The sequence below is a fragment of the Oryctolagus cuniculus genome, chromosome 14 (assembly GCF_964237555.1).
Source record: "Oryctolagus cuniculus chromosome 14, mOryCun1.1, whole genome shotgun sequence".
Lineage (NCBI taxonomy): Eukaryota > Metazoa > Chordata > Mammalia > Lagomorpha > Leporidae > Oryctolagus > Oryctolagus cuniculus.
This window is the reverse complement of record NC_091445.1, coordinates 76084525-76100230: the sequence shown is the minus strand read 5'-3', so window position 1 is coordinate 76100230 and position 15706 is coordinate 76084525. Positions and strand designations below refer to the sequence as shown.

General features: G+C 41.1%; 1 protein-coding gene across 1 annotated transcript in view; it reads right to left on the bottom strand.

Annotated features, from left to right (window-relative positions):
* MTREX (Mtr4 exosome RNA helicase) overlaps positions 1-15706 on the bottom strand; it is a 100932-nt gene that overhangs the window by 41016 nt on the left and 44210 nt on the right. The window contains exons 16-18 of the mRNA XM_002714036.5: positions 8724-8874; positions 2865-3037; positions 1166-1234 (exon numbers count right to left, since the gene is read on the bottom strand). Coding sequence (XP_002714082.1) covers positions 1166-1234; positions 2865-3037; positions 8724-8874 — 393 coding nt within the window. The remainder of the gene's footprint in view (positions 1-1165; positions 1235-2864; positions 3038-8723; positions 8875-15706) is intronic.

The following is a 15706-nucleotide window of genomic DNA, read 5'->3' as shown; positions in this document are numbered from 1 at the left end:
ACAGACAGAAACTCCAGACATCAAAATCCATCCATCTACAACCAACTTATCTTTGACAAAAAAGCTGAAAACTAATCCCTGGAGCAAGGACAGTCTCTTCAACAAATGGTCCTGGGAAAACTGGATCTTTTTGTGCAGAAGTATGATGCAAGACCCCACTTTACAACTTACACAAAAATCCATTCGAGGCCAGCGCCGCGGCTCAATAGGCTAATCCACCGCCTTGCGGCGCCGGCACATGGGGTTCTAGTCCTGGTTGGGGCACCGGATTCAGTCTCGGTTGCCCCTTCTTGGTTGCCCCTCTTCCAGGCCAGCTCTCTGCTGTGGCCCGGCAAGGCAGTGGAGGATGGCCCAAGTGCTTGAGCCCTGTACCCGCATGGGAGACCAGGAGAAGCACCTGGCTCCCGGCTTTGGCTCAGCGCGGTACACCGGCCGCAGCGGAACGGCCACTGCGGCCATTGGAGGGTGAACCAACAGTAAAGGAAGACCTTTCTGTCTCTCTCTCACTGTCCACTCTGCCTGTCAAAAAAAAAAAAAAAAAAAAAAAAAAAAAATCCGCTTGAAATCGATCAAACCTAAACCTACAACCCAACCATCAAATTATTAGAGAACATTGGGGAAACTCTGCAAAACATTAGCACAGGCAAAGACTTCTTAGAAAAGACCCCAGAAGCACAGACAATCAAAGCCAAATTGAAAGATGGATTAAACAAGCTGAGAGGCTTCTCTACTGCAAAAGAAACACTCAGCAAAGTGAACAGGCAACTGACAAAATGGGAGCAAACATTTGCAAACTATGAAACTGATAAAGGATTAATAAACAAAATCTATAAAGAGCTCAAGAAATTCAACAACAACAAAAGCAATCCAGTTAAGAAATGGACAAAGGACTTCAACACCCATTTTTCAAAAAGAAAATTCAAATGGTCAACAGAACTTGAAAAAATGCTCAGGATCACTAACCAACAGGGAAATGCAAATCAAAGCCTCCATGAGGTTTTCCCCTTACCCCAATTAGAATGGCTTTCATATACAAATCAACAATCAACAAATGATGGCCAGAATGTGAGGAAAAAGGTACCCTAATCCACTGTAGGTGGGAACATAAACTGGTCTGGGAAATATACACATAAACAATATTGCTTTAAGTAAGGACAAAGTTTACCTTAACATTTGATTTTTTTGAAAAATTCACCACTACTCCCCAGCCAAAGTCATCGCCTTCATTTTTTACCTGTAAGGAAAGTAAAGCATATAAACAAGATATCCAAAAGACAATGAGTGTTAGCTTTCCATCACACTTTATAGGCTAGTAAGGACTTTAATTTTCCTGATAAAAATATTTTAAAAGATCATTCCTAAATTTAAAGACAATAATGGCACAGGAATAAATCAATGCCAAATTTCACAGATTCCTATGATAGCAATCAATTGGCAAACAGATGCTAAAATTATACAGTATATTTGTTCTGAAAACAATCAAAGTCTTTTATATCTAACGAATTCATCATAGCTTAAAACTACCATTTTTTTCTTTTTTTTAAGATTTATTTGGGGGCTGGCGCTGTGGTGTAGTAGGTCAATCCTACACCTACAGTGCCAGCATCCACATATGGGTGCCAGTTCAACTCCCAGCTGCTCACTCATGATCCAGCTCCCTGCTAATGTGCCTAGGAAAGCAGCAGAAGATGATCTAAGTTCTTGGGCCCCTGCACTCATGTGGCAGAACCAGAAGAAGCTCCTGGCTTCAGATCAGCCCAACTTCAGCCCTTGTGACCATTTGGGGAGTGAACCAGCGATGGAAGATCTCTTTGTCTGTAACTGCCAGAGGCAGAGCTTACTCCACAAATGGCTGCAATGGTCAAACCTGGGTAGATCCAAAGCCAGAAGCCAGAAGCTTCTTCCAGGTCTCCCAAGTTGGTAAAAATGCATTTTTTTTTTTTTTTTTTTTGACAGGCAGAGTTAGACAGTGAGAGAGATAGAGAGAGAGAGAAAGGTCTTCCTTCCATTGGTTCATCACCCAAATGGCCACCACAGCCGGCACCACTGCGCTGATCCGATGGCAGGAGCCAGGTGCTTCTCCTGGTCTCCTGTGGGGTGCAGGGCCCAAGCACTTGGGCCATCCTCCACTGCCTTCCTGGGCCACAGCAGAGAGCTGGACTGGAAGAGGAGCAACTGGGACTAGAATCCGGGGTGCCCGTGCCGCAGGTGGAGGATTAGCCTAGTGAGCCGTGGTGCCAGCCTAAAACTGCCTTATTTTTACATAGCATTTCATAACTCAAAATGTTTTGTTACATTAATTCCAAACAGATATACTTCAACATATAATCCTCAAATGAAAATCAGGGGTGATTAAAAGGCAATCATATAATCCCCTAAACTAGTGCCATGGAAAATAGGAAGAATGACATAATGAATATAAACTACTACAGAAGGTTAAGAAAAAATCTGAATCTGTATCCAAAATATATTCAAAGATTAAAATATCTTATGAAGAAATAATGGCAGGAGATGGCACTACGGCAGAGTGGGTAAAGCCGCCACCTGTGGTAACAGCATCCAGTGTGGGCACCGGTTTGAGCCTGGCTGCTCTTCTTCTGATCTCTCTGTTATGGCCTGGGAAAGCAGTAGAAGATGGTCCATGTGCTTGGGCCCCTGTATGCATGTGGGAGACCTGGAGGAAGCTCCTGGCTCCTGATCAGCTCAGCCCCAGCTGTTGTGGCCATTTGGGGAGTGGGCCAGCAACAGATGGAAGACCTCTCTCTTTCCCTCTCCCTCCCTCTCTCTCTGCCTCTCTGTAACTGTGCCTTTCAAATAAATACTAAAATCTTTAAAAAGAAAAAAGAAAAGAAATAATGGCATACCTTTACCAAACGACCTGGTTGTAGAAACGGTAAACAGTATTTTGGTTTATGAATATATTCTTCAATTTCTTTACCCAGCTTGGCAAGCTGCTGTCTAATCTTATAATAGATGACAACACTTTCTTCATTGGGTATTACTATTTTATTATACTGTTCTTCTGAGTTCTTTACCTCTGTAAACAAAATAGATATAAGATTTCAAAACATTACACATTTTACATAAATTATATCCAAGACATATATATTTTTTTCTATTACATCTCTAGGAGGGAAAAAGTTTTCATAGATTACAATAGAAGTTCAGAAGAAAATCTTCAAAGATGACTATCAGGAAAGTTGTCTAGTTTCCTTTCTCCATTAAATGTTACCTTTTTGGTCTCTTCCTATAGCTCTGCAACTCAAGTAAATCAAATTGTGCTAAACTGACAGCCTAGTTAGTTCATTCTCTCTCTATGATTGGAAGGGTAAACAGGGTGGCTGGGCCTTGACCAGGTCAGAGCTGGGAATTCAATTCAGATCTCCCAAGTGGGTAGAAGCCCAACTACTTCAGCCATCACATGTTGCCTCTCAGGGTCTGTGTTAGAAGGAAGCTGAAGTCAGGAGCTATAGCTGGGTATCAAACCCAGGAACTAAAATTTGGGACACAGGTATCCTAACTGATGTCTTAATCACTAGGCCAAATATTTGTTCCTAAAATCATCTTTTAATTTAATTCCATGAACTTTTCAAAGTACACTCAATTTCTCCTTTATACACATACCCATAATATTTAATTTATAAATGAACCACAATAAGAGATAACAATGACAATAAAATAGAACAATAAACAATCTGCAACAGAAGCTAGATGACACTTAAAAAAGCACTCTATGGCTTCTCTTTGGCATATCTAAATTGCCAGCATCACTATTCTTGTACTTTGGAGCTGTTATTAGGTAAAATAAGGAATCCTTGAATACAAGCACTATGATGACAATCAATCTGGTAACCAAGTGACTGAGTGAGTAATGGATGGGTTGGCAAATAGCACGTACAGAAGTGATAAGCTGGACATAGAGATGATCCCCGTCCCAGGCTGGATGAAACAGACATGGAAAGAGATTTCATCATACTACTTAGAATTGTGTATAGTTTATGAATTTTTCATTTCTGGAGATTTTCATTCAATATTTTTTGTCATAATTGGTCACGGGTAACTGAAACTACGGATAAGGCGCTGTACCACAATCAGGCAGTAGAGGAACTTCAGTATAAGTGGTTTAACTGCAGTGCAAAAGACAAGACCCATGGGCACTTCTATAGGAGAGTCCTGGTATTTTAAGAAATACCATCTCATCTAAGATACCCATAAACTCTTAAGACAGACTGCAATCAATTTCTTCCTTTTGAGGGGTAAAAGGGGTGATGATTACAAAGATATATTTATATTACATAACATGAAACAGATCTGTAAGTACGGGGAAACAACTGTCACTCCCAAAACGGTGCACATTTCTCAACAGACTTAAATGCAAATTGCTTTACTGATCTAGGCAATACTATCAGTAATTATAGGAAGCAACTACTACATATTTAAAATAAGTTATCTCATTTAGTTCTTATAGACTGGATGAATCGGATATTTTCCCAATTTCATAAAAGAATAAACTAAGTATTGTTTCAAACCTATGTCTAACTCCACAGTTAGTGTTATTAATCATGGCATCACCTATTTATAAAACTGCATAAAAAGATTAAAATTAAGACTTTTCCTTTTCAGAAATGAAGTCCCAGAAGTTATGCTCTTAAGGCTCACTGAAAAATCTACTGCAGATTCAGTAAATCAAAATGGAAAACATCTCATGTACACAAACCATGCAGCTTTGTTATAATACAGCATGGTATTGTAAAACAAAGATTAATACTAGGCTTCCAAGGATAATAATCTACATTTTAATGTTGTTGTATTTAAGGTTGTAAAAACAATACCAAGTCTCTTGAAAAGGTTCTAGTAGTATCAATAATAAAAGGAAGTATTATCCCTCCAAATTTCACAACCCTAGAAAAACAGGTCTTGCTCCTTTCAAAACAGAGGTAGAGACATGTAGGAATAACTCAACTGCAAGAAGATACAAGAGTATGGAGGCAACAGCAGGGAACAGAGATTATGTTGCCTGTAATCTTTTTAAAAAGCAAGTCAGAACTATACTGGAAAAAAAAAACCTGAGGTTTGAGGAGAGAGAGGATACAGATGGAGAAAAGGAGATAATGTTGAAGTTTTGGGGATGGGAGCAGAGTCTTGGTCAAAGCCATATCATAACAATCTGATCCCAGCTAAAAGTGAGGAAAGGACTTTAAATAAGAAAATACCTCCCTCTGTCTCCCATAGCACCTGGAATATTTCCTATGTAAGTACAAACTAATAATATAAGCTTAAAAATCAACATAAGCTTAAAAATTGTCAGAATACATAAAGAGAAAAATAAAACAGAACAAAAACAAAGGTAGGTGTATCAATATGCAACTCTGCTTTCTCCTGGTTATTCAGTCTCCAAACCAGTCTGACTGCTGGGTATGTGTGTATGTGTAATCCTACTCATGCATGACTGAGTGCTAACTGACAAAGAGGAGCATTTTAAAGACTAATTCTTTTAATTATTAAACTAGCTTGTAACCATATACCTGCTTCAATGTTGGCATCTGAAATTTCTATGATATGAGGTAAAATGAATTATTTTCCTTCTTTAGTACTAATCAGTGTTAAATACCTTTTTTTTTTTTTTTTTTTTGACAGGCAGAGTGGACAGTGAGAGAGAGACAGAGAGAAAGGTTTTCCTTCCATTGATTCACCCCCCAAATGGCCGCCACAGCTGACGCGCTGTGCCAATCTGAAGCCATGAGCCAGGTGCTTCTCCTGGTCTCCCATGGGGTGCAGGGCCCAAGCACTTGGGCCATCCTCCACTGCCCTCCCTGGCCACAGCAGGGAGCTGGCCTGGAAGAGGGGCAACCGCGACAGAATCCGGTGCCCTGACCGGGACTAGAACCTGGTGTGCCGGCGCCACAAGGCGGAGGATTAGCCTAGTGAGCCGCGGCGCCGGCCTTCAATACCTTCTTAATTCAAATCCCCCCAAAAATTCATTTTGTTTGTTATTATACAATTCTTGGTAGGAGAAGGAGAGATTTATAGATCTTTTAAAAACATAGTTCTGGCCAGCGCCGCGGCTCACTAGGCTATTCCTCCACCTAGCGGCGCCGGCACACCGGGTTCTAGTTCCGGTCAGGGTGCCGGATTCTGTCCCGGTTGCCCCTCTTCCAGGCCAGCTCTCTGCTGTGGCCAGGGAGGGCAGTGGAGGATGGCCCAAGTACTTGGGCCCTGCACTCCATGGGAGACCAGGAGAAGCACCTGGCTCCTGCCTTTGGATCAGCGCGGTGCGCCAGCCGCAGCGCGCCAGCCATGGAGGCCATTGGAGGGTGAACCAATGGCAAAAGGAAGACCTTTCTCTCTGTCTCTCTGTCTCTCACTGTCCACTCTGCCTGTCAAAAACAAAACAAAAAGAAACAAACAAAAAACACAGTTCTCAGGCCCAGCTTTGTGGTGAAGCAGGTTAAGCTGCCACATATGATGCTCATTCTCATATGAGCGGGGGTTTGAGTCCCAACTGTTCGACCTCCTAATCCAGCTTCCTGCTAATGCACCTGGGAAAGCAACTGAAGATGGTCACAGTACCTAGGACCTGCTGCTCACATGGGAGACATGGATGGAGTTCCTGGCTCCTGGTTTTGGCCTGCAACAGCCCTTGCCATTGCAGACATTTGTGGAGTGAATCAGTGAATGCAAGATCTCTCTCTCTCTCTCTCTCTCTCTCTCTCTATGTAACTCTGCCTCTCAAAAAAAAAAAAATCTAGTTCTCCAAAATAGAATCATACTTTCCTATCTCTTCTCTAAGACCACAGTTTATCAACTAGGCACAAATGGCATTAAGCACTTTTATAATAAAATATGATTTGAAATTCTACATTTGCCATTGATTTTAAAAGGCACTTCAACAACTGTGTAAATTTAAGTAAATGTTAGTCTTGAAACTAATCAGTCTCTCATGGTCTTTCTTTAAAATTAATGATAAGTTACTACATCTATTCTTATCACCTATTAAAAAAATGATTGCAGCTGGTGTACTGGCTTAGCAGGTGGAGCTGCTGCCTGATTTGCAGGCATCCTATATATGCACTGGTTCAAGTCCTGGCTGCTCTACTTCTGATCCAGCTCCCTGCTATATGGCTGGGAAAAGCAGTGGGAGATGGCCCAAGTTCTTGGGTTCCTGCTACCCACGTTGGAGACTTGGGTGAAGCTCCTGGCTCCTGGCTTTGCCCTGATTCAGCCCTGGCTGTTGGGACCCTCTGGGATGTAAACCAGCAGATGAAGATCTGTCTCTGCCTCTATAACTCTTTCAAATAAATAAATAAATCTTAATTTAAAAAAAAAGTATGAACCATGCTTTAATAAAAACAGCACTGCTTAATAGCAGTTCAAGCTTCAAATATGAATTCTGCTACTATTTCAAACATGTAATCTTAAGATACTGACTTTAACGTCTTTATGCCCTCATTTTTTTGAGAGAGAGAGACTTAACTTGCTTAGACCATCTCAGCCTTTTTCATTCTTCTAAGCGATGGAAGATCCGTTATCTCTCTGCCTCTCCTCCTCTCTCCGTGTAACTCTTTCAAATAAATAAATAAATCTTTAAAAAAGAAAATACAAACTGGAAATTCTTAAAAAGTTGGACTCAAATCCAATGAAAGCATTATATTACCTTAATCATACATCAGTTTATGCTATGACAGCCTTCTGTACTAAGAAACAGCGAAAGGCTAAGACTAATAGACATAAAGCTAGTGCTGTGGTATAGTAGGCTAAGCCTCTGCCTGCAGTGCTGGCATTCCGTGCGGGCACTGGTTTGTGTTCCAGTTGCTTCTTTTCTGACCCAGCTCTCTGCTTATGGCCTGTGAAAACATTGGAAGATGGCCCAAGTGCTTGGGCCTCTATACCCATGTGGGAGACCCAGAAGAAGCTCCTGGCTCCAGATGGTCCTAGCTCTGGCCGTTGTGGCCATTTGTGGAATGAACTAGCAATGGAAGACTCTCTCTCCTTCTCTCTGTAATTCTACCTATCAAATAAATAAATAAGACTAATACACACAAGCCTCATACAGGTCAAATTTTAATATATTAGGTTTGGGGCCCAGCACTGCGGCATAGTGGATAAAGCCTCCACTGGCAGTGCCGGCATCCCATTTGGGCACTGGTTTGAGTCTCGGCTACTTAACTTCCAATCCAGCTCTCTGCTGTGTCTTGGGAAAATAGAAGATGGTCCAAATCCTTGGGCCCCTGCATCCGCATAGGAGATCCAGAAGAAACTCCTGGCTCCTGGCTTCAAATTCGCACAGCTCTGGTTGTTGCGGCCAACTGGGGAGTGAACCAGCAGACAGAAGACTTCTTTCTTTCTCTCTCTCTCTCTCTCTCTGCCTCTCCTTCTTTCTCTGTGTAACTCTTTCAAATAAATGAATAAATCTTAAAAAAATTAATATACTAGGTTTTTAGGTTATATTAAACATATAAACTCAGTTACATGAGTTATGTGATATATATGTCTAAAATAATAGTAAGTTTTAAGCAATTATAGAAAAGTGTCCTTCCAGACTTTTCTTACCTTCACTTTGAAATGTCCAGTCACAATGACCTGAATACAATTCTGTATTCCTTAATGTAAGGGGCAAAATTTGGCACACAAGAAAAAAACAATGACCAAAGCAGCCAATAATGCAGTCAGTTTTCTATTTAGTCTCCTAGTAAAATAGGTTGCTATGATAACTTTATACTTACTCTCTACCACTCCTGGAATTGCCCTATAATGTTGAAACTGGTAGAAGGATTTTTCCAACATGTACTCTGGATTAATTTCTTCCACACGCAGTAAGTTCAAAACCATGTTGTAGGTCAAATGGAAAGCACTATTTAAAGGATCAGCTGAGCCCTAAGAAAGAAAAAAATGTCAAATTTGTTGGTCTTTCAAATAAATTTACAAATATTTTTAACCTGCTATGATACTTAAGTCTTTATGTACTAATTCTTTTAGTTGACCAATACAAAATGATAAAATACTTGATCTTTAAGTGAAGCGGAACACAAATCACTAGTGTAACAGTAGTTAAAATAGCTTGCCAAGCACATCTTCTGCTTCCAAGCATATGAGAGGATTGCTTTTCTGTCTCAATCCCACCATCTACCTGAGTGGGTAAGACCAATTAAGTGGAGAGAAGTGACATGTCACTTCCTAGCTAGGTTTTAATTGTGACATCCTATTTTTCCCTTTCAAAAGTGATTAAAAATGTTCAGGACGGTGGCTGCTCTATCAGGTCAGATTTCTAAGCAATAAAGATGAACAGAAGTAAAAGAATCAAACCTTTAACTTACTGAGATTTGAGTTTTTTAATATACAACCTAGCCTGTTCTGATAAGAGTACAAACATTTATTTCAGAATGATGCTCAGATTAAAATTAGTAACTTGAAATTCTAAGCTCCTTGTGATGATCTAAAACTGCTATTAAATTTTCCCAAATTTAAAGACCACTCTTTTAAAAGATATATTTATTTATTTGAAAGAGTTACAGAGAGGGAGCGAGAGACCGAGAGAGAGAAATCTTCCACCTATGGTTCACTCTCCAGGTGAACAGCAGCCAGAGCTGAGGCAGGAGAAGCCAAGAGCCAGGAGCCTTACGAAGGTTTCCCAGGTGGGTGGCTGGGATCTGCATCCTTGGGCCATCTTCTGCTGCTTTTCCCAGGCCATTAGTAGGAAACTAGATAGGAAGTTAAGCAGCTGGGACTCCATCCCGGTAGTCAAAATGGGATGCCAGTGACACCACAATGCTGGCCCCTATGGACTACTCTTTAGCTGTACTTTGAAAATTCCTGAGGCCAGTGCTATGGCACAGCAGGTAAAGCCACCGCCTGCAGTGCCAGCATCCCATATGGGCACCAGTTCAAATCTTGGATACTCTACTTCCAATCCAGCTCTCTACTATCTTCTACTGCTTTGCCTAAGTCCTTGGGCCCCTGCACCCAAGTGGGAGACCAGAAGAAGCTCCTGGCTCCTGGCTTTGGATCAGTGTAGCTCCAGCCATTGCAGCTAACTGGGGAGTGAACCAGTGGATGGACGACCTCTCTCTCTCTGCCTCTCCTCTCTCTGTGTAACTCTTTCAAATAAGTAAATAAATCATTAAAAAAGAAAGAAAGAAAGAAAGAAAGAAAGAAAGAAAGAAAGAAAGAAAGAAAGAAAGAAAGAAAGAAAGAAAGAAAGAAAGAAAATTCTCTTTTGTCCTGTAACTGTGGCTATAACCAAAGGAAAATGACTAGAAATGACTAGATATTATATTTCTTTGTAAAAATACATGTTATTCTAGAATAGTGTGACCCAAATTCACAATGAAGTTTGTATACAAAATACTTCCTTGACATCGAAACTTTTCTTTCAGCAATGTTTGATCAAAGGTTCTTTTCTTAATGCAAATATTCTGCTAAGTATGAAAATTGTTATGTATTTGGAATGACCAAACTCTTGGAAGAAGCACGGTGAAGTGTTTATAAGTGAAGCATCACTACATAGAGAACACATTTATAAATAGGAAAGGAAGATACACAAATAATCTAAGAGTACTCAGAGGATAGTAAATTGAGATCCACAGACTAAACATATAAAATTCAGAATTTTTAATGTATGCAGGTTAAGATTTTGTGAGGAAAGGAGTAGAGCTTTCATCTGAGTCTCAGATGAAGATACTCTCAAACACATAAAGAGTCACCTGCTCTAAGAGGGACACTCGGTTTCTAAAACCTTGATTTGTTTCAGCTTTCCTTTAAAACAGTACCAAGAGAGGTGAAGTTAGTATGAAAACCAGATTCTTGAAGACCAGAGAAATAATCTGCCAACAGACCAAGCCTTTAATTTTCTACTATCCTCCATTTCTATTATTATTTCCTTCAAGAAATCTGGGTCTTCAATAAAGCAAATGTTTGTTTCCACCCAAAAACTGTACCCCTTTAATTCCAACTGCTGTGCAATACACCTTTTTAAATCTCTGTCACCTGAAACTCAACACGACATTTAGACATTCTATCCACATTAGACCAGGATACTTTCAGCTCACAGCTGTTACACTAGTATAATTAAAAATAGCACTCTCTTTCACTCATGGTATCCTAACTTGGATGATAAATAATATGGTTATACTATCTAAAATAAAATCTCTCTTGCTCTTCCTTGTCCTTGCGGAACTTTCACTCTCCTACAGGTTAGTGAATCACTCATTTGAAGTCCCAATTTGAGTTGTTTCTTTCTTATGCTTTATCCCTTCCTTTCAATCAGTTAATACATCTTAAATTAGTTCTTATGGGGCTGGCGCTGTGGCGCAGTGGGTTAACATCCTGGCCTGAAGCACCAGCATCCCATATGGGTGCTGGTTTGAGACCCAGCCGCTCCGCTTCCTATCCGCTCCCTGCTACGGCCTGGGAAAGCAGTAGAAGATGGCCCAAGTCCTTGGGCCCCTGCACCTGCGTGGGAGACCTAGAAGAAACTCCTGGCTCCTGGCTTTGGATCAGTGCAGCTCCGGCTATTGCAGCCAATTAGGGAGTAAACCATCGGATGGAAGACCTCTCTCTCTCTGCCTCTCCTTCTATCTCTGTGTATATTTCTTCCATAAAGCCTTAAACCACAATCATCTAGTACAGTCACTTCAAATTTCCCTTAACTCATATTCTAGCACTGAGCCATATGTTTTCACTTTCTATTTTATGCATATATGTAAATAGACTCTTCAAGTTTAAAAACAGTCACCTGAGGACTTAGCATATACCAATCATAGTACTAAATACTTTCTTTTTTAAAGATTTATTTATGTATTTGAGAGGCAGAGAGACAGAGAGAGTCTTCCATCTGCTAGTTCACTCCCCTGATGGCCGCAACAACTGGAGCTGTGCCAATCTGAAGCCAGGAGCCAGGAGCTTCCTCCAGGTCTCCCACATGGGTGCAGTCCAAGGACTTGGACCATCTTCTACTGCTTTCTCAGGCCATACCAGAGAGCTGTATCAGAAGTGGAACATCCAGGACTGGAACCAGTGCCCATGAGGGATGCCAGCACTATAGACTGGGACTTTAACCTACTGTGCCACAGCGTTGGCCCCTGTACTAAATACTTTGAAAACTCTATCTTCAGGGACAGTGCTGTGGCATAGTGGGTAAAGCCACTGCCTGCAGTGCCAGCATCCCATATGGGCACTGATTAGAGTTCCAGCTGCTCCTCCTCCAATCCAGCTCTCTAATATAGCCTGGGAAAGCAGCAGAAGGCCCAAGTTCTTGGGCCCCTGCACCTGCCTGGGAGACGCAGAGGAAGCTCCTGGCTCCTGGCTTCGGATCAGTGCAGCTCCGGCCATTGCAACCAATTAGGGAGTGAAACTTCAGATGGAAGACTTCTCTCTTTGCCTCTCCTTCTCTAAATCTTTCAAATAAATAAATTCAATAAATAAATCTTAAAAAAAAAAAAACTGTATCTTCCACTGTCAGTCTTTTGCATAAGATCAAATGTACTAAATCTTCAATTCACATTTGTAACAAGTTGGCCCTTTGCTGTTGTATCTGTGTTTCTAGACATTTCTTTTATCGAAACTTACAACGTTTTCCTCTAGAACTTTTTTCAAGTATTTAAAAAATTACAGGCAAATGGGGCCAGCATTATGGCACAGTGGGTTAAGCCACCACCTGCGACATTAGCACATGGGCACTGCTTTGAGTCCTGGCTGCTCCACTTCTGATCCAGTGCCCTACTAATGTGCATGGGAAAGCAGCAGAAAATGGCCCAAGTACTTGGGACCCTGTACCCACGTGGGAGATCCAGAAGCTCCTGACCCCTGGCTTCAGATAGGGTCAGCTCTGGTTGTTGTGGCCATTTGGAAAATGAACCAGCAGATAGAAGATTTTGCTCTCTCTGTAACTCTGAATTTCAAATAAATAAATAAATGTTAAAAAAAAAAGCCTAATAAAAGGGTCACCTAAAATTCAACTAGAACAAAATAGGCAACCAATGATAAGTAAAGATTGTATGCAAACTTTGAATATGTCTTGGTAAACTTTGAAAAATTCTCTTAGCGGTCAAGTTCTTAAAAAAAAAAAATTAAGATCAAAAGAGCCAAACAAATCAATTTTTAAATTAGCTTTTGAAATTTTCTGTAAATTCTAATATAACTCCTTACATGCTGGAATGCATGATTTAATGAGATCAGTAGTTTTAAAAACTGTCAGTTTAAATATTTTTTGCATTATGAACCATAAAGCTAGAAATAAAGAAACACAGAAATATGGGGTCTACTCAATTCTCAAAAAAAGGCCTCTTAACTCATTAATTTTGAGAAATAAGGATATTCTTCTGAAAGATATTCCCTTCAAATTATTTTTTTTTTTCAAAAGATTTATTTATTTGAAACACTGAGAGAGAGAGAGACACAGAGAGAGACAGAGACAGACAGGGGTCATCCATCCTCTGGTTCTTTCCCTAGATGGCTGCAGCAACAAGAGCTAGGCCATACCAAATCCAGGAGCCAGAAGCATCCTTTGGGTTTCCCACATGGGTGGGATGGCACTTGAGCCATCGTATGCTGCTTTCCCCATCATATCAGAAGGAAGCTAGATTGGAAGTGTAGCAGCTGGGACTTGCACCAGCACCCATGAGGGATGCCGGAGTTGCAGGCAGCAACTTAATCTACTGTGCCACAGCACTAGCCCGTAATTTAATTTTCATTATCCTTAATCTGGTTCATTATTGAACAGAACATACCAGTGACCAGAGCACCACACTACTAGAAAGAACAATTAATGTACTACTGCAAGAAACCAGTTAATTTTATCACTTTATAAACTACAGAATTAGCTTTATATTGGAAAACCAATAATGATATCTACTCAAAGTACTGTGATATTTATATATTCTTTTGACTATCTATGTACTATACTGGAAAACATATTTCTTAAGGTTATGCTAGTGGAATATTAAATATCTCTTCACTGCTAAAGAAAAGATAGATTCACCAGTCTTTCTGGAAGGATGTTAATCACATACTTTCCTAACGACTCTTTTCATTTGAACAAACATTATAATGAATGAATGATACAGTGTGAGTTCCAAGATGATGGAGTAGGGAGGGAGCTTACTGCTCTAGTATAGAAGATAATTTAAAAAAAGTGGAGAGAGTGCCGTCTCAGGGAAGCGTTAGAGAGAAAATAGCAGAGGAAACTCTACGCAAATTAGAGGGACACAGTGGACCTACGTGGAGGGCGTGGACTCCCACAACTCAGATTTACAGTCTCCGACAGCCTATGTTCCAGCATTGGAAAGTGAGGTGAGACCAGATCGCAACAGCCCAAGCCGCTGGCGCTAAAGCTGCAGGCAGAACCTAGAGGGAACCGAGCTTAGAGCCCAGTAGCAGATAAGAAAACTAGAGGAGGGAAAAAAAAAAAAAAGGAGGGACATGTTTCTCTCTCCCAGACCCCTTTATAACCGTGTTCTGTAACAAATCAACAGAGCAGGCACCATTTTGGACCTAAGTAACAGCTGCGCCACCTTGTGTCTGCATCGAGCAACTAGCTGAATGGAGACTCCTGATTCTGGTGAGGTGAATTAACAGGGGCTGGGAGCTCCTGACAGAAATAAATGCAAACATCTACAACCAACTTACATTTGACCAAGGAGCTAATAAAACCAATCCCTGGAGCAAGGACAGTCTATTCAACAAATGGTGCTGGGAAAACTGGATTTCCACATTCAGAAGTATGAAGCAAGACCCCTACCTTACACCTTACACAAAAATCCACGCAACATGGATTAAAGATCTAAATCTATGCCAGCGCTGCGGCTCACTAGGCTAATCCTCCGCCTTGCGGCGCCGGCACAACGGGTTCTAGTCCCGGTCGGGGCACTGGATTCTGTCCCGGTTGCCCCTCTTCCAGGCCAGCTCTCTGCTGTGGCCAGGGAGTGCAGTGGTGGATGGCCCAAGTGCTTGGGCCCTGCACCCCATGGGAGACCAGGATAAGTATCTGGCTCCTGCCATCGGATCAGCGTGGTGCCCCGGCTGCAGCAAGCTGGCCACGGCAGCCATTGGAGGGTGAACCAACAGCAAAAGGAAGACCTTTCTGTCTGTCTCTCTCTCTCACTGTCCACTCTGCCTGTTAAAAAATTAAAAAGAAAAAAAAGATCTAAATCTATGACCCAATACCATCAAATTATTAGGCAACATTGGGGAAACCCTGCAAGACACTGGCACAGGCAGAGTTCTTGGAAAAGACCCCAGAGACACAGGCAGTCAATGCCAATATTAACAAATGGGATTACATCAAATTGACAAGTTTCTGTATGGCAAAAGAAACACTCAGGAAACTGAAGCGGCAACCAACAAAATGGGAGAAATTATTTGCAAACTATGCAACTGATAAAGAATTAATAACCAGAATATACAAATAGATCAAGAAACTCTGCAACAACAAAACAAACAACCCAGTGAAGAAATTGGCAAAGGACTTAAACAGACATTTTTCAAAAGAGGAAATCCAAATGGTCAACAGATACATGAAAAAATGTTCAGGATCACTAGCTGTCAGGGAAATGCAAATCAAAACCACAATAAGGTTTCACCTCACCCCGATTAGAATGGCTTTCATACAGAAATCAACAAACAACAAATGCTGATGAGGATGTAGGGAAAAAGGTAGCCAAGTCCACTGTTGGTGGGAATGTAAACTGGTAAAGCCACTACGGAAGACAGT